This window comes from Aulostomus chinensis, chromosome 15 (genome assembly GCF_037954235.1).
Source record: "Aulostomus chinensis isolate RoL2024-O1b breed Wild chromosome 15, RoL_Achi_v1.0, whole genome shotgun sequence".
Lineage (NCBI taxonomy): Eukaryota > Metazoa > Chordata > Actinopteri > Syngnathiformes > Aulostomidae > Aulostomus > Aulostomus chinensis.
In genome coordinates this window covers 5,070,259-5,094,392 of record NC_141334.1, presented here as the reverse complement: position 1 = coordinate 5,094,392, position 24,134 = coordinate 5,070,259, and the positions used below count along the sequence as shown (strand labels likewise).

At 43.6% G+C, this 24,134-nt stretch overlaps 1 protein-coding gene across 1 annotated transcript in view; it reads right to left on the bottom strand.

Moving 5' to 3' along the window:
• Positions 1–6,744: 6,744 nt before the first annotated feature.
• Positions 6,745–24,134, bottom strand: part of ppm1e (protein phosphatase, Mg2+/Mn2+ dependent, 1E) — a 32,622-nt gene continuing 15,232 nt past the window's right edge. Inside the window, exons 3-8 of the mRNA XM_086225698.1 lie at positions 15,685–15,806; positions 13,488–13,687; positions 12,554–12,742; positions 12,253–12,396; positions 10,871–10,964; positions 6,745–10,780 (exon numbers count right to left, since the gene is read on the bottom strand). Of these exons, the coding sequence (XP_086081824.1) occupies positions 9,843–10,780; positions 10,871–10,964; positions 12,253–12,396; positions 12,554–12,742; positions 13,488–13,687; positions 15,685–15,806 (1,687 nt within the window). The 3' untranslated portion in view covers positions 6,745–9,842. The remainder of the gene's footprint in view (positions 10,781–10,870; positions 10,965–12,252; positions 12,397–12,553; positions 12,743–13,487; positions 13,688–15,684; positions 15,807–24,134) is intronic.

Below are 24,134 nucleotides of genomic sequence, written 5' to 3'. Positions count from 1 at the left end.
GGACCTCCTCCTCGTGTCTCTTCCTCTTGTAAGGTGTAAGTGGAACGGTTGACTGTAAATATCGAGAAGCTGTATAAAATGGATCTTTTGAGCTCAGTTTTACAAGATTTAAAGGTAATTCTGGTTTATTAACGCTTGTTTTTTTGTTTTTGTTTTTGTTTTTTTGGCCAAAATAACTTGTCTGTCACTCAAAGGGTTCTCAAGTTGTCTTTTTGTCTCAAGTACCAAAATTAATTGTGAACTGTGACCCCCCCCACCCCCTGCTACTCTGGATGGACAATGTCCTCATCGTGGCGACGCCGGCGGACCGTCTGGCTTCGCAGTGATTTGACCACGAATACGGCTGACACGTTTATCACCACAGAACCGACCGTAAACATTCACCGGCTCTCTCAGCGCCGTCCTCCTGTTCTCTCCTCAGTGAAATTCATCTCCCTGCTCTCCCAAAAAGCCCAAACTGCTGGATGGATAGAATAAAGCCAGATTATGAGTGGGGTGACATGAGGAGTCTTTTTATAGAAAGAATGTGGAGGACTGCTCACTTTTGTAAAGCTGTTTATGTAACAGCAGACAGCACTGTTCCACATGAAAGCCCTGTTATGGCATCACATCACTCCTCTGCTGCTGCTGCTGCTGCTGCTGCTGCTGCTGGCGGCGGCGGCGGTGGCGTTTCACTCTCAATGTGAAAACACTTTGTGTGCTTTCTTATTTGCTGCCTGCGGGGACTTTATGACTTCCTGTTGATCCCGGGGGGGGAATGTTGATTTTCAAAGCCCTGGAGCCTGTTTGATTGGGTCAGATTAAAGGGTCAGCATGCAAACCTTTGCTTTATAGCGCACTCTCGCGTGTTTAGCTCACTTTTATAGTTTGAGAGTTTCAAGGGATTTTTTTGTTTTTTTTAAGATTTAGATGTAACATGTAGCTTGGTTAGCCGTCCTAGCTAGTTCTGTTTTATTAGTTCCAAAAATTTCTGGTAATATTACCACGCAAAAGTTCTAGTCATGCTTTCAGCTGGAAGATGATTTTTTTTTTAATAGTTTTTCTTTTAAGTACAAAACCCCAGATTCACCATAGAGAGAGAGAGGGAGGGACAAAGAGAGGCCACAAAACCAAACTTGTTCCTGCAGTTTGATTTGTGGCAATGAGAAAAAAAAGATAATTCTTCCCAATGCTTTGATTCATTTGTAGCTCCAAGCTACATCTCGTATGCACAAATTTCTCAAATTGTGGGAACAAGTCACATCTTGTCAACTCTTAACAGTCGTTCTATGCAAAGTTAATCTCGAATCTTGCATCTTTCCATGGCAACTCTGGAGCTCTGTGTGTCCACGGCTGGTTAGGGGAATGACGTGTGGCAGAAAGTCGGATCAGCCAGGAATTGAATCGGGGAACCCCGACCACCTGTTGCTCCATTTGTAAAATGATTAATTCATGTTCCCATTATGTTAAGAAAACATTTCCAGATCAACATGATCCCTGGTGGCAGGTGTGTGCGCTGTCGCCTCACACCAAGAAGGTTCCGGGTTCAAGTCCTGGCTCCAGCACGGGATCTTTCTGTGTGGAGTCTCCATGTTCTCCCTGTGCCTGCGTGGGTTCTCTCTGGGTACTCCAGCTTCCTCCCACAGTCCAAAGACATCAAGAGGGGACGAGGCTGATTGGACCGTGGGTGTGGCTGTGAGTGTTAAATATTTACTGGGTGAAACACTGAACTGTTTTGAAGGAGAAAACTTTGGTGCCTTTTAGAGACGACCATCCTGCAGATTTCTGAGGTTTTCAGCTTTGGTTTTACCTCCAAACTAATTGTGCTAAATTACAGTATAAACTATTGTGTAGAGCAATGGTGATTTTTATTTACAGAGCACCTTTAACAAAACAAGGATTCACACAGGGCAGCAAATTCAAACAATGTGAAAATCATTAATAGATTAAAAAACAACAACAACACTCATTGACAGTGAAAATAAAACACAAAGACTGACACACTCAGATCAATGTAAGTTCACCAGTTTTCCTAAGAGATCTGAACCTGCTTCAGTTTTCCTGAGTGTCAGTCCTGGTCTCAAACCTTCAGTTGTCAGATAAGCTCCTGCAGGAGGTTCTCCGGTAGCTGTGGAGATGCTGGTCTGGGACCAGGAGTTCTACCTGTCTGACCCTCTCCTGTCTCCTCTGATTCTGGTGTAGTTACGTCGCCGTGTTCCCACAGCTCTGCGGCTCATTTTAAGCACTTCCAAGGTGCCAAGAGCAATAATGTCCAGACTCTTGAAGCCTTTATCCTCACGCCTGAAAATAATAATTAGAAATGCAAAATCAATCCTAGTTTACACAACTCTTTTACACTCTCAGAATTCTATGGGAGTGGCCGCAGATGTACACCCCCCCAGAGTTTGATTAATTTATGGTGACTAGATATAATTTGTTCCCTCAGTTTGATAAATGTGAGGCCAGGAGATACGATACGAACCATAACCCAATGTTAAAGTGCTGTAAGGAAGTTTGTTAAAGGTTAAAAGTCCAAGTTTGTTAAAGTAATTACGGTGATGTGCTCATCACATTTCAAAATTCTTGTTTGGCATCAGTGGCAGCGTCAATGAGACACCAGAAAATGTAGAAACCAGGTATTTTTTACTGCAGTTTCTTTATACTTTATACTCCCCAGCTAGAGAAAAACTAATTTTGCAAACCTTTGAAGACTGAAGAGTCCTAACCGGATTTGTTTGAAGTGGTTAGAAAGTAGGAACAGGCACGGCTTTGATTATTGAATTAAAAACGTGTTTAGAATGTGGCGCCAGGACAGCAAAAAGGGTGGAAAGTTTCCAGTAAGTTTCCAGAAATATGAGAATCAGTGTAAACATATGGGAATTTATAGATTCACGCTCATCTGCTTATGACAATGCAAACCGTTTAGATTTATGTGTGTATATGACAAAGTAAACCCCGCTGGTATGAAGTGACCCACATTTCAAGTTAATTCCTGTTTATTTCAGTGGAAATTTAAACTTGGAATATTCCAGGTACTTTGCAGACTTGCATGTCACTGCTCTTATAAATGTACTTGGACTGCCAGTCAACCACAAAAATGTACCGACCCGACTAAAAGGATTCTGGGTAATTCCATCGGGGTGTCAGGAGAACAATCACGTGAAGAAAACAGGCGTCAGCCAAAAAACTTGGTCTAATCTTTATATACATGATAATTAGTCACCAGTTACAGTACACATATTTATATACTACAGGAACACAGATAATACAGGTACTCAACATGTGTTTTACAGATTTTTTTTTTTTTTAATCCTAACCTGCATGTTGAAGAGGAGTCAATCATGGGGTTTGTCTTCCAGCCTGCAGGGCAAGAAGAAGAGAGCTGGCCAATCACTGCCAGCCCTCTGGGATCTTGTCCCCTGCTGGCCTACATCTCAGCAGGCCGCTGAGGGAAGTGAGATGTCCTGCCTCCTTTATCGGGAATCTTAACTTTAAAAGAAGGTTCCATTTTCCCCACAGACAAGTTTCGGTTGATCCAGTGACGTCTCTGCGGGACGTTGTGTCATAACAGACATTTAAATTGGGCTGATGGGTTTATCGGGTTGTCTGTGGGAAACTGTGGCCATGAGTGCGGCAGGCAGAACCACACTTTTGGTGCATCCCTCAGCAGAAGACAAACCCTCAGAGAGCCTTTTAATGCAACATCATTATTGCTTACAGAGAGAGAGAGAGAGAGAGAGAGAAAAGCTTTTGTGTACATAGACACAGAGTGCAGGTTGATGAAGGGCCCTATAGTTAGACAGTGATTATGGGAGAGCAGAGTTGTTCTGCCGCTTGCTGTCGTCATCAGGGGAGGGAGGGGCGGAGGGAGGGAAACTCAGAGGAAGCTGCAGTGCATGAGCGAGGGACTTAGGGAGGGGATTTACCACGACGAATGATGGTAAACTATATTTATTGCTCGTACAGTGACAACATCTGCTCATGTTCAATACGGTGAGTAACACTGTACAGCTGATCCACGGAACCTTTGTTACTGCTGTGACACGTCTCTGCCTCCAGAGCTGTGGAACGACATCAGTGATTTAAAAAACAAAACAACAACAACCCAACAGTGAATCACAGGCGACGTCAAACTACCGCTGCACTTCGCGCCTGAAGGTTTCAGTGGCTCCAGAGAAGAAGGAAAAAAATAAAAACGCTAAAACTGTAAAAAGGATCTCCCTATTGGACCAAACATCTTATTACTTGTTGAAAACAGAAATGAAATCTTTTTAGAAGGAGTTGTGATTTATACGTTGGCCCCACATTCTTTAAAGATACTACAGAAGCTATAATAATAATAATAATAATAAAGGAAATACCATGAAATTGAATATGGACTTCAATAGTTCACCCCAACTTTTTATCAGTGCTGCATCCCGTCTTGGACAGGAGGCTCCAGAGAGATTTTTAATCTCAATGAGGTTTATCTTGGTAGAATAAAGGTCAAATACTGTACATCAAAAAGTAAAGGATAATCTCCAAAATCTCATATGTATCTCCTGATTTTGAAAAATATTTGCTCACTGATGAAATCCATCATCAACTGGAAGAATTGGCAAACATAGTTTCCAACTTCCACTGCTCCCCGTTGATTAACTGCTCTGATTTGCACGATTCCCACATTTTTTCCTGCAAGGTTGGACATGCGTTAAGTTACATTTGTTGTTTGTGTCGTTAACAAGTCTGAGCGACTGACTGTCATGAAAGGCATCACCAGGATAAACCTTTATTTATCCGATACTTTGGTTTATACGGAAGCCGAGAAGAAAATTAATTCTGCTATTGCAGGCTTACCACAAATTCTTCCATCCAGTCCTGATTTGCAGTTGTCAGCGTGCTTAGCTCAGAGTTTATAAGTTTGTTTTTGATTGCACTGAAACTGGTTCTTTTCCAAAGACCAAAAAAGAACACATGCATATCACAGCCTTGTTAATTTTTTGGGGGGGATACTTCTGATGATTCTGGCTTTGTGCGCAAGGGAGTTAAGGCCACAAATAATATGGTTTAAAAAAAAAAAAAAGGGTTACAGGAAGATTGGTAGGTCAGAGGAGACCCCCAACCCACAGCTCCGTCCTCCGAACAAGATCCTGAGAAGATCCTTTGTGTGGCAGGTCTGCTTGATCGCTGCATGATCTATGATTTAAAAGTCCTGCAATGCAGCTGCTCACTTTCACTATGGTTTCCAATGGCTAATTATCTAACGCTTGAATATTTGAAGGAACGTGCAAACTTTTTTTGGAAATATCTTCATCTGACATTCTCCCCAGAGCCGGACTCGAGGATAGATACCCTTCTTTCTTCTGTCCGCTGAGCGTAGCGCGATGGAATCCACAGAGAACAGCAGACCGGGAGTTGGCTTAGCGCAATGAATCAAAGTGGGTGGTCAGCGTTAGCGTCCCTCAATCTCGCCCACCCAGCTTCCAGAATCTTTAGTTCTTCTTCTGTGTTTTCTGGTTCTATAGATCAAGTTGAAGGTCTTGGTTGGTCCAGACGCAGTCCTCCTCATCCTCTCTAAAGTCATCAACAAACATTTTAATAGCTAAAAATTTGAGGTGCTGCATCAAATCACTGCACCCAGTCAGGAAGGCAGTCCCAGCACCCTGCGTCTGATTCCCAAATGACAATGTCATGGTTTTAAATTGTTATTTCATCTCTGAGAAGGATGGCAAGGAAGTGAATTTCCCCTCAAAAAAGTTTGCTTCCTCTCCTGAGTGGAATGAAAACTTACAAACTACTGATACAAATTGATTGGCAAAACGTTTGGTTAAGGCTGATATCGACTGTGAGTTGAAGCTGCAGATTGGTTACAGTATTTTACAAAGGTGATTAGTATTATTATAATGCTTTGTCTGTTGTCCCCAGATTTTTATATATCAGAGTGAGAGAGCAGGATGAAACGGTGACACTGCAACCCTCCAGAACCTTCCTCCATGTGCAGACGCCTGCTCCAAAATGTCACATTCTCAGGTGGTGAGTTTCAGTTCTATAAGAAACCCGTCAGGCCTCATGAAGCAGAGGAAAACACTGATTTACGAGACAGAATTATTATATGTACACTCTCCAGTACTCACAATTAGTACTCAATACACACACACACACACACACACGCCTTGGTAAATACTTGAAATGACAGTGATTTTTCATTGATCGGTGCCCAATGAGTGACAGATTTGGAGAGTGAGGAGGACGACATGTTTTGCTGTCAGGAGTTGGTGATGGATAGAGATGCCATGGTCAGTTCTGTCTCCACAAACATAATCTACATGACTTAACGTGTCAAGAGACAACGAATGCAGCGATGCCTGCTTCCATAAAACAACCCAGAGTTGTTGTTTTTGAGTGTGTCTAGAGTACATTCCTCAACGCCAGACATCCCCCAGAATGACAACGTTCTGGCATGTTGACGAGGAACCCTTCTTCCACAAAGTCGAAAAGGGGAATGTGATGGTTCTCAGTGTCGTGACCTCTGAGTGACAGAGCTAGGAAGACAGGCGGGATTCACCCAGCGAAATTCAGCGCATTCACCAAAGGAGGGACTTGGTGCTGGAAATGTTAGGAAAAATCTAACAGATCCAGATGAACGTAGCTTAGCAACTGGGACTAGTTGGCAAGCGGCAAATGTTAGAATGTTTGGATAACTACTGCACGACCCACTGTGGTAATGCTAACGTAGCAAACTTACAACTGAAATTAGGCATGTAGTCATACCAAACCCCCCCCCCCCAAAAAAAAACCCAACCGTGACTTTTTATTGTCTCAAACAGCTGACACAATCTTTCAGCAACAATCATCTTTTCCACAAACTCGTCAGTTCACCCGTGAACTGGAGGACTAAGTATTAAAACACTGTTGATAATTTGGAGCTACAAATATCTCACTGTTGTGTTTAAGTGGTGACAAATGAAAGGTCAAAAGGTGAACAAGGCTTCTGCTATGGTATCATAACAGCGTCATGTTTACTGTTTTCCTGAGAAGAATTCCTCCCTCTGGTGGTATTTATGATTTTGGAGCTCAGTTAATTGTTTGTGGACGTGACTTCCCACGTCACACACTCACACACACACACACACACACACACACACACACACACACACACACACACACACACACACACACACAAGCTCACAAAGTGTATTTGAATGGAGCATAATTGAACCGTCACTTGCTCCTACAAGCAAATTGTAGCCGTTTAAGTGTGTGGCAGGGGCATTTTTAAGAGTTTTCATCTAAATTAGCACAGTATTGCTGAGAGTGGTTTGTTACTGTAATGCTTTATTAAGTCTTAATGCTAATGACAGGAATATTTCATAGGCTTATTAGACAGGGATTAATATGCATATAATATTAAATATTAAATTTGGAGGATTATTATTTGACGATTATGCAGCTGTACGGTAATTATATTAGGTAATTAGCATTCAAGAGGAACCCTACTGAACTGACTACCAACTATATTTGGTGATAGGTTTGTGAAACCAGTATTTTATTTTATTTTTAGTTATTCTTTTAGTTAGGTGATATGGTGAATAACTGAGTTTGAACATTCCTATCTGTTGCAGACATGACTCGTGCTGATACTGTCATTGTCAGATCAGAGAGAGATGTAATTATTAGAGGGGGGATTACACTGAGAGGGAGCCATCTTGCTCCTGCTGAAGGTGATGACCAGGATGTTTGCTCTGTGGTATTCTTGCAGAAGGGAATATTAACGGCAGCATTTTATTCACAGGTAGAACACATTGCTCTCTTAACTACTGAGCTACAAATTGTGCAAATGATTCAGAAAGGAATAAATTAATATTTTAGGGGAAATGCTTATTCCCTTTCTTTCTGAAGGTCAGATGAGAAGTTTGATTCCACCTACACGTCTGTATTCAAGGAAACAACAGCCGGTTGGCTTAGCTAAGCATAGCTTAGCTTAGCTTAGCGTGAGGACTGGAGACAGGAAGAAACGGCTCGCTAACCTCATCATTTAAAATATTGCATCTCGCTTGTTTGATCAGAATTTTTCATCTTTTTATTGCACAAGCTGAGCTAGCTGTTCCCTGCAAATTTGATGCATTCATGAACAACCGGGGAGTAGGAAAGTTCCATCCGCAAAGGTGGGAGAACACATGAACTAAGTGTCACCCTCCCACAAGGAGAGAGGAAAGTTTAAGAGACTTGAGATGGCAGTGTTTACGGTGAAAGATGAATAATGTATTTCTCATTCTCTCTCTTCAAGTAAATCTTTTTTTGTTAATTTCGGTCACAGCAAACAATACTTCAGTTTACTTATGTAAATTTGTCATCTTCATGTAGCTTTTTTTTGTGTGTAGCAAATATAATGTTAGCCTTCTGGCTAGCAAAGCTACCAAACGGTCAATACTGTAACTGAGAAGAAGAAATTTGACCAAGTGAGCTTTGTTTCTTCTTGTTTATATTGCCTGACAGCAGAAATTGATCTATTTTTCTGGGGGCGACCGTGTTGCCTGTTTGTTGGTGTTATGTGAACGCTCGTTTCCCAAAAGTGATCTTCCCTGCTCCCCGGCTACATGAACACAGTCCAGCTGACTCCGAGCTGTTTATTCTACATAAGCAAAAGTGGTGTTTTCTCATCAAACTCTTGCAAGAAGTAACACACACGGAAGGCACGTGTTCTGCAGCTTGCAACTCTTCTGGCCTAACGTGGTTGTGCACAATATTCAGTGAGTTTTGCGTAACCGACTTGTAACTATGTGGCCCTACATGAACAAAATATTTACCACCTCCCCCCCCCAAAAAAAACAAAAACAAAAAAAACATTATCACATGAGTAGATCTCCATCTGAAATACTGGACTACGTGAAGCATTTATTCAGGTAAGAGACTGCTAATCTTTTATAATCCAGTGTTAAGTGCTTTTATCTGTAGACAAATTGCGGCTGGATAATGGCTGGGTCACTGACCGTATGAGAGGGGCAGGACAGCATGTGCCTTCAGTCCCAGAAACCTGCTGAACAACTGTTCTGGCCTCCCCTCTGAACTTCATCATCCGCCAGCAAAGGACTGCTTAGGAGACACAGAGGCGAGCTCGGCCATTAGAGCTTAATTGAATGTTTGGTCGCTTGACATCCTTGACAGTTCTCTCCAGACAAAAGCTATGTGTCACCTCACCCTACACTTGTACTTGGGGCAACGTTAAGTAGAAAGAATAAGAAGAAATCAGCGATGAAGCCGCCTGATCGCAGTCAAACACTTTCAGGTTTCCAGCTCAAGTGATGACACATAAAACAAGAACAGCCAAGGGTGTAGAGAGACCGATCATAAACCGTCCTGATGTGCGTTCAGACTGAAAGCTGAAAGTGAGTGGAGGGTTTTGCCTCTAAACCCTCGACCTTTTCCTCATTCACAAAGTCACACGATGTGAGATGAATGGCAGCTGTTTGCTCAAATATTTTTTGAGCTCCATACAGCAAATTATGTCTGTCCTTGTCCTTGTGGGGGTTTTCACCATCAGTCTGAAGACACCTGATAAACCTGCGCTCCGAGCTCTGCACGGTTTCATCCTGACTGATCAGTGGTCACGAGGGAGGGGATGCAGTTTTACGCTTCACCTACTGTAATAAGAAGCAGGGCTTGTGTTAACATCGAGAAACATTTCATTTCTGGACACAGGACCACTCTTCCCACAGAGATTCAATAATCACTTATGACTGCAGGAGCCACAACTACCTAAACTATCAACAAAAAAAAAAAGATGTGTTGTTGAAGGCAGAGGCGGGTGGGTGGGTGGGTGGGTGAGTGGGCTGAGGGTGCAGGACGGAGTAAATGAAGGAGATGGTTTGGTTCAGGTCACCTCTTCAGATGTTGGCGTCGTGGGGCAGGTGAGGCACGGCCACTCCAGGCCTCCAGTTGGAGGAGCGTTGCATGTAGGGCAGCAGGTGGCCCGGTGGTGACATGCCTAGCAGCTCTCTGAATCTGCCTGGCCATCTCCGGCACCACCTACGAGTACCGTGACCAAGCCTGCGGCTTTGCCTCACTGCCTGGCCCAACAGCATGGCTGTCTGGGGACACAGAGGGTCCGTGAAGCTAGCAATGCTGGACTCCTGAAAAGGGAAACAGGGCCTGCGCCTCAGTGGGCGTTGCTCTTGGGAGATGTAGGAGGTTGTGAAGAGGTTGGGGCTAAAGTCGGAGCAGAGCTGCTGAGAGCTCCGGGTCAAGGAGATGCGGCCTTCCAGCGAGGGCCCCAGAAGGCTGAGGCTAGTTCTGTCCGTGAACGAGTCCGTTCGGTCTTCGTATCCGAGGTCAGCGGGAGCTGAGCACTGCTGCAGGGGCCAGCCGCCACGACTTTTCCCCCCGATGTCCGCATTGCTGCCTCCCTCACCACCACTGCGTTCTACCCTTACTGCCTCCTCTTCCTCCTCCTCCTCTTCCTGTTCCTCCTCCTCCACCTCTGTAACTTGATCCTCCTCCACCTCTCCTTCCACCACACCCTCCTCCTCATCATCCTCAGTGCTAGTGGGTGGTGGTGAGCGAGGGTCCCGCAAGAACACCACTATGACAGTGATGTTATCACTAGAACCTGCATCACGGGCCGAGGCCACCAGCTTGTGGGCTACCATGGTGGTGTCACCGGCGTTTTCTTGGAGGTGGTCGCTAACCACCCGCACTGCCTCGTCTGGACTCACTGTGTCCCAGAAGCCGTCACAGGCCAGGATTAGGTAGTCTTCTGAGCCGTCCAATGGGAAGATACTATGGTCTGCATCGCCACAGATGTAGGGTTTATGCTCTGAGTCGCCTGTTAACAGAGGAGGCTGGTTGCAGTATCAGTCCAGTATAAATACACTACATGATGACTACCGAGTGTCAGTCTGAGCAGGTAGTTTACCTATCGCTCTGGATACTGAAAGACTGCCATTAACCCTCCATGTCCCGAACCAGATCACACAGCCTCCCAGAGCTTCGATCCTTTGCTTCTCATCCTGCAGACACACATGGAGCACAGTTGGCTTTAGAGGTGGCGATAATGTGTTCAAGTGCAGTGCGGCACTGCCATTTCCTACAATATCTGCTTTACTACACCATCCATCCATTTTCTACCGCTTATCCTGTTAAGGATTGTTGGGGTGGAGCCTATCTCAGCAGCCTTCAGGCGAGAGGCGGGATTCACTCTGGACAGGTCGCCAGTCCATGGCAGGGCCAACACATAGAGACAGACAACCATCAGCCCCCTAATTTAGTCTTCCCTCCTCTACCATGAAAGCTTTTGCATGCCCGGGTGATTGCCAGGCATTAAAAAAAAAATCACAACAGACATCAGGAGCAAGGCGCTGCAAATAGTCCCTGTCTGTAAAAGTAAACTGAGAACAAATATGAGCATGAGAACATTTCTCATGAGATTTCTCCCATCACGCTAGTTTACAAGGGAAAATAATTGGGACCAAAAAAAAATCAGTTTAAGACCGAATTTTATCAGTAAAATCACTTGCTGAAGAGCTTTCTTTGTGTTTACAGTGACATATGTTATACTGTATCTTGGTTGTTTAATGTGTTAAAAACATCTGAAAAAACATTTCAGGATGTGTTATCATTCACACTACTTTCTTGGTCACGATCAGTAATTTCCTGGAGTCTCTCTTTGTTGCCTGGCAACTGCTAAGAGCGTATCGTTTTACATCACCTTAAAAGCTCTGATAGCTCGTTAGTGTATTCAAACAATGCCAGAATTGTGCTAAAATGAAAAGCATTTTGGTAAATTATTCCCTGCACGGCTCCTTTATATCTTGGCTTCTAGGGATGATCAGCTTGTGACTTGGAAATTTGCTTCGGACGTGTAACTTTAACTGAAGTCTACACACACACACACACACACACACACACACACACACACACACACACACACAGCAACACACACACACACACACACACAGCAACACACACACACACACAGCAACACACACACACACACAGCCCTTTAAGAAAGGTCAACATTGCTGTGTTATGTCAAATTATATGGTGTGTATTTTATGTGTTTCTGGTACAGTGTGTTTTTTAACATTAAAATAGGCTGATATATTTTAATCAGAAATTCTCCTTTAAATTATGTATCAATTTTTTTTTTTCATGAGATTCCAACAAGTGACTGTGGATGGAATCATTTAAAAGAAACTCAAATTCATAAACTCATTCATTAATCAGGTTTTATTCGTAAATATTTACCAACACACCAAAATGAATCAGTTTTGGCCCAATTAACCAGATGTGTGTTACCTCTCTGTCTGGTTTGTGTGGCTTCATCAGCTCCACCACTTCTCCTCTCCGCACCAGAATGACCTGGGAGTCTCCCAGCCAGGCCACGTACAACGTCCGGCCCCGCAGGAACGTCACCACGCCTGTTGTGCCGCAGCGCAGGTTCTGTCAAAGTAAAAGTCACAGTATTTGTAGTAGTCGCAGAATTGATAGCAGTATTATTTGTAGCAGCAGCAGTAGTAGTAGTAGAGCTATGAAGTAGTCATGGCACACAGTACTCTGGCTTGTCCCAGACCAGGTAGACAAGAGTAGACGTGGTTACCTCTCGCGAGGCTTTCTTCACAAAGCGTTCATCGGTGACTTTAAAGGCTCTGCAGAGGGCCTCGGCCGGGTCCTGGCTGAGGGATTCCTGATGTGCTAAGTTGACGTGGAGATGGTTGGCGGCATAAATGGCAGCGTCCACCCCACCGTGTCCGTCAAACACGGCAAAGAAAGCCTGCTCTTCCAGATCCTGAGAAACCATGAAGGTTATAAGGTAGTTGTTTTTTTTTCTCTTTAGATTTCAGCATTTGTAGCATCTTGTGTTTGAAGAGATCTGAGATTTGAGAGGTGACTGCCAACTGCGCTGCCATGACACAAATCAGACCTGGACAAAATATGTGTGCGGTGTAAATGTCAGCGTAAACTGTTGCATTCAACAGCAGAGTCTGGATAAACTCGTGGTGGTGATCGTGAAGGTTAATTGTACCTGCGCGTTTGGATTAACCAGCACCAATGGATCCTTTTTAGAGGCACCTCCTTCATGTTATTTCAGGTTGATAGGATTAATTTGTCACGGGGAAACATTTTCATTCATTTTTGGTCTCTAAACTCCTGGAGAAAAACATCTGGCTCTGCAACTGCAAAATGTGCCACTGTGTTCACCTGCTGGCTGCTAACAATATCTGGTGCTGAGCGGGTAATGTACAGTGGCCTTTTCTCTGAAAATAACACAGTGAGCGCAGTGAGAAAAAGGAAAATGACGTCAATGCATACCCTATATTATTATTACTTGAAGGGCACTCTGTAGATTGCATGCCCCTGCGAAGGTGAATCTAAAGAAACTGCTATTTTTTGCTGTGTTAAACCCCCCCCAAATATAATGACTTCTACCTTGGCCCATAGTCGACTCCTCCCTTAAGTTTGTCCTGGTACAACCTGAAAAATTAAAATGATTAATGGCAACCTGCCACTCGGTGTTGCTAAGATGTCTCCACCTGAACGTTGAAGAGCGTGTTGAAGTCAGGGATGATGACATGCTTGTCCTCCATCTTGCGCCTCATGTTCTTGATGGCGTGGATGGAGGTTTCGTAGTACGGCTGCGGACGGCGACGGTAGGGCAGCTCCTTCATCCACAGGCAGCACATCTCAAACAGTCTGTTAAACACCAGCCTGGCCAATTTGACGGACTCCATTTCTGAGACACACACACACACACATAAATTTAAAAATTAGTATAAAGTAATTTAGGTCAGAATCTCAAGGCAGGCTACAACTTTTTTGGGGGGTTTTCATGTGATGAACAGCTATACTTTGGCACTTTTGCATATTTCAGGAAAATAAAAGGCATCGTAGAGATTCGATATTTTTCTGTTTGCCACCAGCAAATCTAAATCTGGCAAATTAAATTGCAGTGGTAAATGAGTTTCTACTTTTTAAATGTTTAAAGTTGCTTACATTTTCTACATCACTGGTTTCAGGTGGTATGAACTGCACAGATACTGTTTAGAAATATTTGAAGGAACAAATCACAATAAACCAGCTTCAATTACTTTTTTTATGCTGCGTCATAATTGAATTTAGAAAAGTCCCCGTCCCCGTGTGGATGGTGAGACCCCCCCAGGAGGCGTTTGACTTTTTCAGCAAAGCAGATGATAGAAACCCTCAATGAGAGTGCATTAGAGAAGTTGGTGGAAGAGAAAGAGCCTGGCGGGACTGTAAAAACCCAGACCAAGGCTGTGTGTACACAAGCCTGCCCGACCTAATAATCTTAGCTGCAGGTAAAATGGTCAGATACAGTGAGATGGATAAGAGAGAGGAAGAGACAGTCCGACCTTCGCCGTGTCTCATTTTCTTGAAAATCAAACTGTCGCAACACTAAACTTCACCTGCATTTGGCGACAAAGACCACCCAAAATACCTTACAAATACCTGAAGAACAGAAGGGCTGTTATTTTGAGCTAAAACTCTGTGGTTCTTCAAGTGTAGAGTTTGGGATTTCATGTTGTTCCTGGGTTGATGGTTTTTTTTCCCCTTGTGTGTCATCCATAGCTCTACCAGTGTATATTCCCCTGTCTTAGGTTTTGTATTCCTTACTTCCTGTTTTATTGAGGCAATTTTGATGCTCATGTGACACTTATTAGTTTGTGACTTCCTGCTTTAGGTGTTTTCCCTCCTTTTTCTGTGTCTTATCGGTTTATCTTCGTCTGGCCGTCTTTCTTTTGTCCCGCCAGCTCAGAAATGTCCTTGTCTCCTGTTACCTTATTCGTTCTGATGTATTTTGATCGTATTGTTCATTTCAGATCCTGTCTGGTTTGGCCTACTGTTGAAGCAGTCAGTTTAGTTTTTGTTTTTTTAAGGATTAAAAAGATGTCTCTTCCTCCTTGTTTCATTGTTCCCTCGAACTGCAACAGAGAAATTATCATTGTTATTGTGAAGCATCCTTTTTTTTTGGTTGTTTTACTCTCCAACACCTCCTCAAAAAATGTCTCTGCCTCATTCGTGTCCTAGTTACAGATCACCGTTCAGGTTATTCAAGGTCACCTTATATGTTAAATGTAGTGCAGGTTAAAAGCAGTTCTGAACACGTGTGTTTTGGTAGGTGGTTTTTAATTTTTGGACAGATTGCTACAGTGTGTTTGGGGAGGGAGTTCCAGCGGGAGGGGGCAGCTATCGCCCCAGGTCTTCTCTTTGGTCCAGGAGGTTGGCATCAGTGGAGCGGAGGCTGCAGGAGGAGTGTGGCAGCGGAGCCGGCCGGTTAGGTAGGAGGCGGTGAGGACAACTTTGAAATTGAGCCATTGTTGGATAGAGAGCCAGCGGAGGTTCTGGAGGACAGGGGTGACGTGGTCATGGGAGTGGGTGAGCAGGCGAGCTGGGGAGTTGTAGCTGTTCACATCATCATCTCTGAGGGGATGGTTTCAAACAGGGCTGTTGTTTTTAACTGCTTTAATTTTATGCCTGTTCCTAACAAAATGACGAGTGAGTGATCGCTGTCCTTGCTCAGATTTTTTTTTCATTCTGCCCTCTAGTGGTCAAATACCACTTAATGCAGCTTTGCGTGGGAGAAGTGGGACAAAGCCCTGGTGGCTTTATGCACATGTATGTGTGTGGGATGGAGTGAGAGAGAGAGAGACCTAATTTGTCTGTGCCTCTGAACGTGTGTATGTGTGTGTGTGTGTGTCTCACGGGACTCACGTGGTAATGGGTCAGCTCCATCTTCTACGGTCTTATTGAGGTGGTGGATGGAGAGGTCGGTCTGCAGGATGCTGTCTGTTGTGGCTCTGGCCAGGGCTGCAGCCAGGGAGCATGGACAGTTACTGTGGGAGAGAAAAATAATCCTGTGTTTTAATTGATATTGGAAGTGGGCGCTTCAGTCCTGATGTGAAAGCAGATGACATTCATTGTTGATCTACTATGCACAGTAAGTGTTACAATCACCAGGAGATTTTCACAGATGGATGAAGCAATCCCTGCGATTTCAAACTTCATACCACATTTCAGACTTCCCCAGCAGTCGCTGTTATCCTGCAGTGAACTGGTGCCAGTATTCTACTTTGACGGATGTGGAGATACCACACAGCTCTGTGGATCTGCAGCAGTAAATCTCCACATCTGGTCAGACCGCGGCGGATCTGTGGTGGAGGAGGCGTGTCGCTCAATAAGGTCAGCGTGAGTTGGAGGAGGAGGAGGGGTCATTTGAAGGACTGAAGACTTGCCGTACATGAGTCACAGAGATAACTAGGCCACCTCCAGATGAAGGTAACCATGGAAACTCAACTTCTCTATTCACCAGCTCAAATTAGGTTGGATATCAACCTGAACTGAATTCATGTTCGCTTATGGCCTCTAAATTACAGTAGGACGTGAGGGATGAAGTCTCAGGCCAGTGGAACAGTACAACTTTTACCTCCTACCTTCAAAACTTTCTGGAAGAGGGAGCCAGGGAAGAACCCACTACATTTTGGCGCAGATCCAAATCATGGCGTGAATAGATGAAGTGTTCCCTGCTTTTACTCCCCCCCCCCCCCCCCCCATTTTGCTTTTGCTTTGCAGACACAGAGCATTTAAGTGTGTGATGTCATAGAGAGTTGGAGGCAGTCGGGGTCAAGCTGGTCTATAAAATGTCAGTTGAACTTGTCGTCATGGCCACAATTTTCCTTCTTCACACAAAGATGTTTTCCTTAGGATGTAGGCAAATTTGTCCTCTTTCACACACTCACACACACACACACACACACACACACACACACACACACACACACACACAAGCGGGTATAATGTTCATAGATGTCCATGTCAAGAGAGAGCAGGAAGGTTTCATGATGGAAACTGAAGACTGGACTATTTTTTAATGTTAAGTTACTCATTTACAGGATTTTGGCAAATCTCCAACCAAGCAGTGCCCTCTGACTGCAGTTGAACCCTTGTCAGTGTAACTACTTTATGAAGTGCTACTCTTTAAACACATTCTTTAGCCCTGTATTACTCTGAGTGATGAGCTGCATTCCTGCCACTCATGCCGGTCCCAACGGTGGGATTAGCAACAGTCCGCTAATCATACAGATCGGTTAAAGAGCAGGTCAAGATGTATTCGGTTTCACAAAAATATGTTTGAGCATTTGTATTGATTTCTCAGGACGCCTCATGGACCTTGGCAGAGACGTGTGCACTTTCGGCTGATTAAATTGATGTCCAGAATGGGCCCCTCTCACGGCAGCCATTTTGACCTGTCGCTGCAGGAAAAGCAGGGGCGCGTATACTTACATCAACAATGGCTGCGTTCCGTTAAGAGTCCCAGTCAGCCATATTGTTATCAGGATCAAGATTTTCCTCCTTTGACCAATGTAGCAATCAGACCTCTATTCGTGAAGCTTGTCATTCAAACAGCAAAGCTCCCACACACATACATGTGCTTATAAACACAATATCTAATAATATTCACGGAAATCCCTCCAGTAGGTGTTGAGAGAAAGCCCGGCACCAGCCTGGCAAAGTCACCGGCCAAAACAGAGCCTGTACTTGAATAATATGGTGTATCCTTTCACAAAAACAGAACAAATCTTGTCTCCATTCAGGCCTTCACTTTGTCGCTTTCAGTTTAAAAGCTTCTCTCTGGAGGAGTGTGCGGTTGTACATGTAACTATAATAAATGTAGATTTGTGCTGCAGGAAATATTATTGCAGTCCATGTGCTGTTTTTTTTTTTTTCCTGTCATTTTTTTTTTTTAACTAAAGCAACCGACTCCTAAAGTTCGATGAAAACCTAACAGTTTATCAGGTACGCATGGAAGAGATGCAGTAGCTTCTGAGGATTTCAGCTTGAGGTTCTCTCACATTTGTGTAGATTTTTGGAAAGTTTCTTCCATTGACTTCATCTGTTTTTCATTTTTCTCCATAAATGCCATTTACACAACATGTTTTATATTCATAGTTAATAGACTAGCCTGTATGAGCCACTTCACAAGTTCACAGTTCAAAACAGCTGAGTAACTTTTTAAAATTGCATTTGATTTGTTGCCTGCTTCAGGATCCCAGCACGTCAAGCATTTTTCTCTAAAATACACTGCACTACCTTAACATAAATCTTATTTATAATCTAACCCTAATCTATGTCTATATACAGATAGATAGATAGATAAATATTGCTTTATTCTTGTTGTCTACAACAAACGGACTTTTTCTTTTTTGCAATTTCAATTTGCTTCTTCTATTCTTCTGCACTCAAGTTGGAATAAAAATGCAAATTTCCATTTACAACACCACAGGGAACAGTCCTGTTTCCATGACAACCACAGTAACCACAAATATCCTCACTGGCGATCAATCATCTTGCACTCATAGCTCAATGTATAAAACTAGAACTCCTGCATCGTGGCGGGTTACTGTAATATTAAATGTCCAGGGCGGCGGTGGCGGCATGGCTCGGAGGTGGAGTGGCTGAAGGGTCGCTGGTTCCATTCTTAAATCCCCCAGTTACCATGTGAAAGATCCACAAATTCTTTCTTTTAAAATTCTGATCCGACTGCAGTACACACCTGCCGGTACCGCTATTGATTCCTCTACCAGAGCTTTTTTAATTTTCAATTAAATTAATAATTTTTGCTGTTTTTATTGGCGTCATGAGCCAAATGCTTTAAATTGAAAAGTATTCCAAAGCAATTCATTTGAACTGTGTGCATGGAACAGTGACATGTCTCGTGCTACGTGAGATAGTTTCACAATCCCGTACAAATAAGTGCATGGCACACGTTTGGATACGTGGATTGGTGCAGTCATCCCGATATATAATCTTTGCATACATACAGCTGATTCATGAATAACGCGTCAGCACCTGACATTCCCAATCTGGTATTCATTTCAAAGCGCTACCAGGCAGGAGGGATTTTGTATTTACTTGCACAAAGAAGTCATGAATCATTCCACACGCTGTCAGAATTAACAGACACGTGGAACAACTGGAGCACAAAAAGGAAGTAAAGACAGACAGGGGAATGATAGCGACAGAAAGAGACATCCGCGTGCTGATGAAGACGGGGGTCGAGTTCCTGGTATTTGGGTTTGTCCATCTCCAGAGTCCTCTCCTCCATGTTCCCATTCATAGAAACCCACTACGTTCTCTCTCGCTCTCTCTCTCTCTCTCTCTCTCTCTCTCCTGACTCACTCCACCACTGGTGGCCCAGTGGGGGTGGATGCTGAGCGGAGGAGCTCTGATTGGCTGCAGGTTACACAGGAGAACATGCAGCACACCAATGACAGCTTCCACTGGCTTGTGCATCACGGTGAGGTCATGTGGAGCGGAGGAGGATTAAAGGAGAGCTTAATCTCAGTTCACAGCATTGCACTGCAACAACACGACTGCCCTGATAAAGCAGCACTGGTTAAACTGGTGATACTGGTTTAAAAAAAATGATGAATTCATTTGTAAAGTTGAGATGTACTGAAGGAGAACAACCGGCTCACCATATAGAGTACACAACTAATAATGTAGTACACCAGTACCACAAAATGAGGCCCAGCATGCCACTTCCTCTCTGTGTCTCTGCTTTGTATTGCAGGTGTGATGGTCACAATTGCAGACTTTGCTTGAAACAGAATAGTTTAGAAATGTACCAACATAATATCACAGTGACAGCAAAAAAAGGAAGTTAAAACCAGCAATTTGGATGTTTTTACCTCCCGGAGGTTACAGCTGCAGTTTTCTTTCTGTGCGTTACATGTTTATCACTTCAAACCCGTGAAAGTTCAACACTTTAGAGCATTTCTGATGCCGAATACTGACGAAGCTCACAGTGTCACCGGGTGTTCTCCATTCCAGAGAATGGGACAGACTTTCCACATCTGAAAAGTCAAGTAAATGTGCCTTAGAGCTGCACTGCGCTCTGAGAAAATGACCAAAAATCTAATATATTCCTTCAGTTAACATTTCTATGTATGTATGTATGTATTCCATCTATCAAGGATAGGTCTTAATTGATAGTTTCAAGTCTTCTTGAGTACGTAATGATGTTCATTCTTTTTATTTAAAGATGATTAAGCAGCCTGGCTGCGTATCAAATCTCTCCAGCTTCTCCTCCTCCTCCATATTGTCACCCCCAGTTGTGAAGAAAAAAAAGCCAAAATGGGAATGTCCAAACTTCAGGCCTTAAAACAGGAAGAACCAGTGGATGACATCACATCGGCTAAGATTACCATCCTCTTACTTTACAGAGAGAAGCATCCTGGTCACAGTAGATCTACCCAAACAAATCTGCTGGAGACTCAGAGGCCAAAATAAATCAATATTTGAACAAGCAACTGGGCTGCTGGTTTGCCTGAGACACTCAGTAAATCTTAGAGGCAGCTCCTGGAGAACCTGAGGGATGGAGCCCTGAGGGTCATTCAAACACAAAGTTTTGTCTCTTCAGTAAATGATGATCTGACTGTCAAAAGTGATATTTCTTTGAGACTACATGAATAATCTGCAGATAAGTGGAACCTGAGCATGGATTCTAAGAGACGTGTGGGGCACCAGGGGCGTATCTGAATAACAACGGTTCGAAATGTTGTTCCTGATAGGGATAATCAGTTAGAGGAATCTCTGGAATGGCAGGGCTCTCAACTCTCAACACAATAGTTGCATATGCGACTACCTTTCGTGAGTGCATTGATACACGATGATCATCTGCTTTGCTGTGCCTTCACCGGGGTTACTGTGCAGCATTTGTTCTACCGGACCTGGGCTGGTTCTGAAAACATGTCAGGGACTCACTGACTGAGTTAAAACAGATGTGAGTGTTGAGTACTGGTAAACCAGACTAGGGGGTCTCATCGTGAAGTGTTGAGATGATGGGAGTAATGATGAAATGAGTAGGGAGACCAGGGAGCCCCGTGTTATTATAGTGTTTATGTGTGTACAATTCACATGTGCTGAACCTTCGTTTGTGTTTTGGACGGTCCTTTTTTTTTTTTTTTTTTTTTACATCCGTAGAAGTGATTAATGAAAAGGTTGCGTAGACTAGGAGTTGTCCTGGTAGAACCTTTACGAACACCCTCACTTCTGATTTTGAGCAGCAGCAGGTCCAGATCTTTGTCTTAACAGAACTACATGCATGTATGCAGATGACGGAATACACATTATTACCAATGCTTTCGCTCCAGTGGTCCAGTGAATTGCAGGACAATTGAAAAGGTAGCAAAGAGGAATACAGGGTATTGTAAAAATAGATGAAATAATGCTTCGGACATCCTTTAGGTATGAAGTCAGTGCCTTCTCCATAACTATATCCACTGTGAAAACAACGTTTATGATTGTAAGAAAATTCACAGAGCACCTTTGACGGTGTGACTATGAAGATCAGCAAGAACAAGCAAAGCTGTGTTCATCTCCCAGCAAAGATGTAAAGATTGGACGGTGTTTATTGAGGCGATGGTACAGGTTAGTGATGTGGTCAGGAGCAATGATACTGCAGCTGATCCGCCATGATGGCAGCAGGGTCGGGAGATCGTGTTTCAGAATATGCTTTTGCTCTCTGCATAAACAAATGGAAATTCAAATGGAAACCAGAACACATCCAGTCTCCCCAAATCTTGCCTGCTGATCTGGAGTTTTATTTAGCAATATGCTTGACACAGAGGTGATCACCACCGTATCCCATGATCCTTTGTTCTCCCATGGTGTCTTCTCTGGCTGTGTTTAGCTAAAACCATGCAGGGAGCTTTGACAGGCTGCTCGTACTGATAAAACTGGAGAGCTGGGTTTGTATGTGTTAGCAGATGACTCATGCATGCAGCCATGTTTTTTTGTTTTTTGTTTTTTTCTCTCTCTCTCTCTCTCTTTTTTTTTTTTTTTTTTACCATTGCTTTCTACAAGCTTCTCTACAGATTTAACCCTGGAGTGGAGCAACAAGGTTGTTGCCATAGCAACACAGAAGCCATTGACTGACAGTCAATGGTGTCAGTTGTCCTGTTGCCAAACACACGGAACAAACTCCCACTTCATTATTCTAAATATTGAACCTTTTCTGTGCCAAGTGGAGGTGAGAGTGTCGATCCTCCGGGGCTCACGCAGCTCTCATGACATGTTCTGTTTTGGGCATCAGTCCCTTGAAACAGGCATTCCTCATGTTAAACCTAGAAACCAACAAAGCCTTTTCTAGGAACAGAGGGAAAATCCTCCAACTGCTTCCGTCCATCCATTTGTCATTTCTATCCGAAAACCAAATAAAAGTGGTCAAGGAGAATCTGATGGTGTTTCTAGCAGCTCGTGTTATGTGAACACACTATTCTCAAGAGGACATAACAGGATTACATAATTCACGGAGCGCCAGTAACCCTTAAATTGTGGCATTTTACGGCTGCGTTTCCCTTAATAAGGCTTTAAAATGACTTTGATGAATTAATTTGTTTCCTCAGACCACACACACCATGTGGCGCTTGAGTCTGTTGCTGGGCTCTCTGGTTTCTGATGTGAGTGGCAGGAAGACACTGCTGCTGAACGGCTGCAAATAGAAAATCAGTCTTTTTAAACTCAACCAAGGGTGAAAGTAGGGCTCTGCCATTTGGAAAGAAATGAGTTTCACCAAAATGTTTCAACATCAGAAGATCCATTTTGTCAAATTATCCAATTCCTGTTCATCACACTGGTCCACTATGGTAGTGAGATTAAAAATAAACTGACGATTCCTTTATCATTTGTGAACTATTCAGACATCAAAAATTGTATATTACAAGTTTAAAAAATATCCTAGATATGGTATGACACATTTAGTCAATAATAAATACAAGAAAACTTGACCCGACTTGACGTGAGCCACAATCTCTTGCGTGCCTGACTGTGTTGTAAAAGCGTTTCTCCACATCTCAGTAAAATCGGAACTGATTAGCCGACAGCTCCGCTCTGACCTGAAGACCAGCAGATGTCAACAAAAAGTGTGGTGTTTTGCTCTCTCAGCAGCGCTACCTTGTAACCTCAAGTACACCTCTGGGTTTTGTGTTTTTGTTTTTTTCAGAGCATTGCTGATGTAACGCTATGCACATCAAATAGCGTGGAAACGATGGACCAACAGCGGCTGCTGACATCACAAAGTGCTGCTGTATGCATTTGTGATGCCGTGTTCCACTTGCGAGGAAGCGCACAATGTTGGCTGCATAGAGGCATGTCTAATCTGGCAGGAAATAAACATTAAAAACCCCCATGACTGCAACATCAACAACCTACACATGAGTTTACTATTTCAGCGGGAAATACTAACAATCGCTTTTGTAAAGCCATGTGAAATGTGTGTGTCGTCGTCTCCAGATCAGCTTCCACCCTACAGAGAGGCCAGAGATCTTGCATGTAATTCCCTCTGAGGTTTTTGAGCAGGCCGCTCTGCACAAAGCCTTGAGGCGGTGTTACGTAATCTACCAGCTGGATTATCAGGGAATTGGTGAGAGTCTATAGGGGACCCACATCACGTCCTGACCTGAACAAACTCTGGTAGCTCCCTCAATTGATCAAATTTCATAAAATCAATAGCACTGTCAGTGTGTGAGTGTGTGTGTGTGTGTGCGCATGTCGTGTGCTTTGCTGCCACATCTTGAGGAATGCGGCGACGGACTCGCCACCTTTTGCTGTAGCGTCTAAAATCACTCAAATTAAAAGTAACAGCTCCATCTGCTTTGACTTGCTCTTCACCGACTGTTTCTTCAAGCCCCATTTCATGTTTCCATATTTAGTTCCTGCACTTTAGAGGAACATCTGAGCAACGTGAGAAGTAGCAAGTGGAACAAACGCTAAGCGACGGCATGACACGGCTGTCTGTTTTGTGTCGGTTCGTCACGGACACTTTCTTATAGATTGTGTATATGTATCTAATCAAGAGGGACAACACTGGCAAGCTGGCTGCAGCTGATCAATAGATGAAGCCAGTTTGCCAGCAGACAAATGTGCAGAAATAATTTACTCTCAGATTGATTGAATCAGATCACGGTAGTGATACGAGTCATATGGTGGTGTTTGTGTGAGGTTCTAAACAATCGATCAGCTCTTTCCAGATGCTTCTTTCACAACGGGAAAAGACTCGACCCTTTTTTGCCACGAAGCGAGGGGTCAGAGAGAGCATTTTCATTGGATGCAATCAAAAGATAAACCAACTGGTGGAAGTAGTAGACCTTCTCCAACATTTC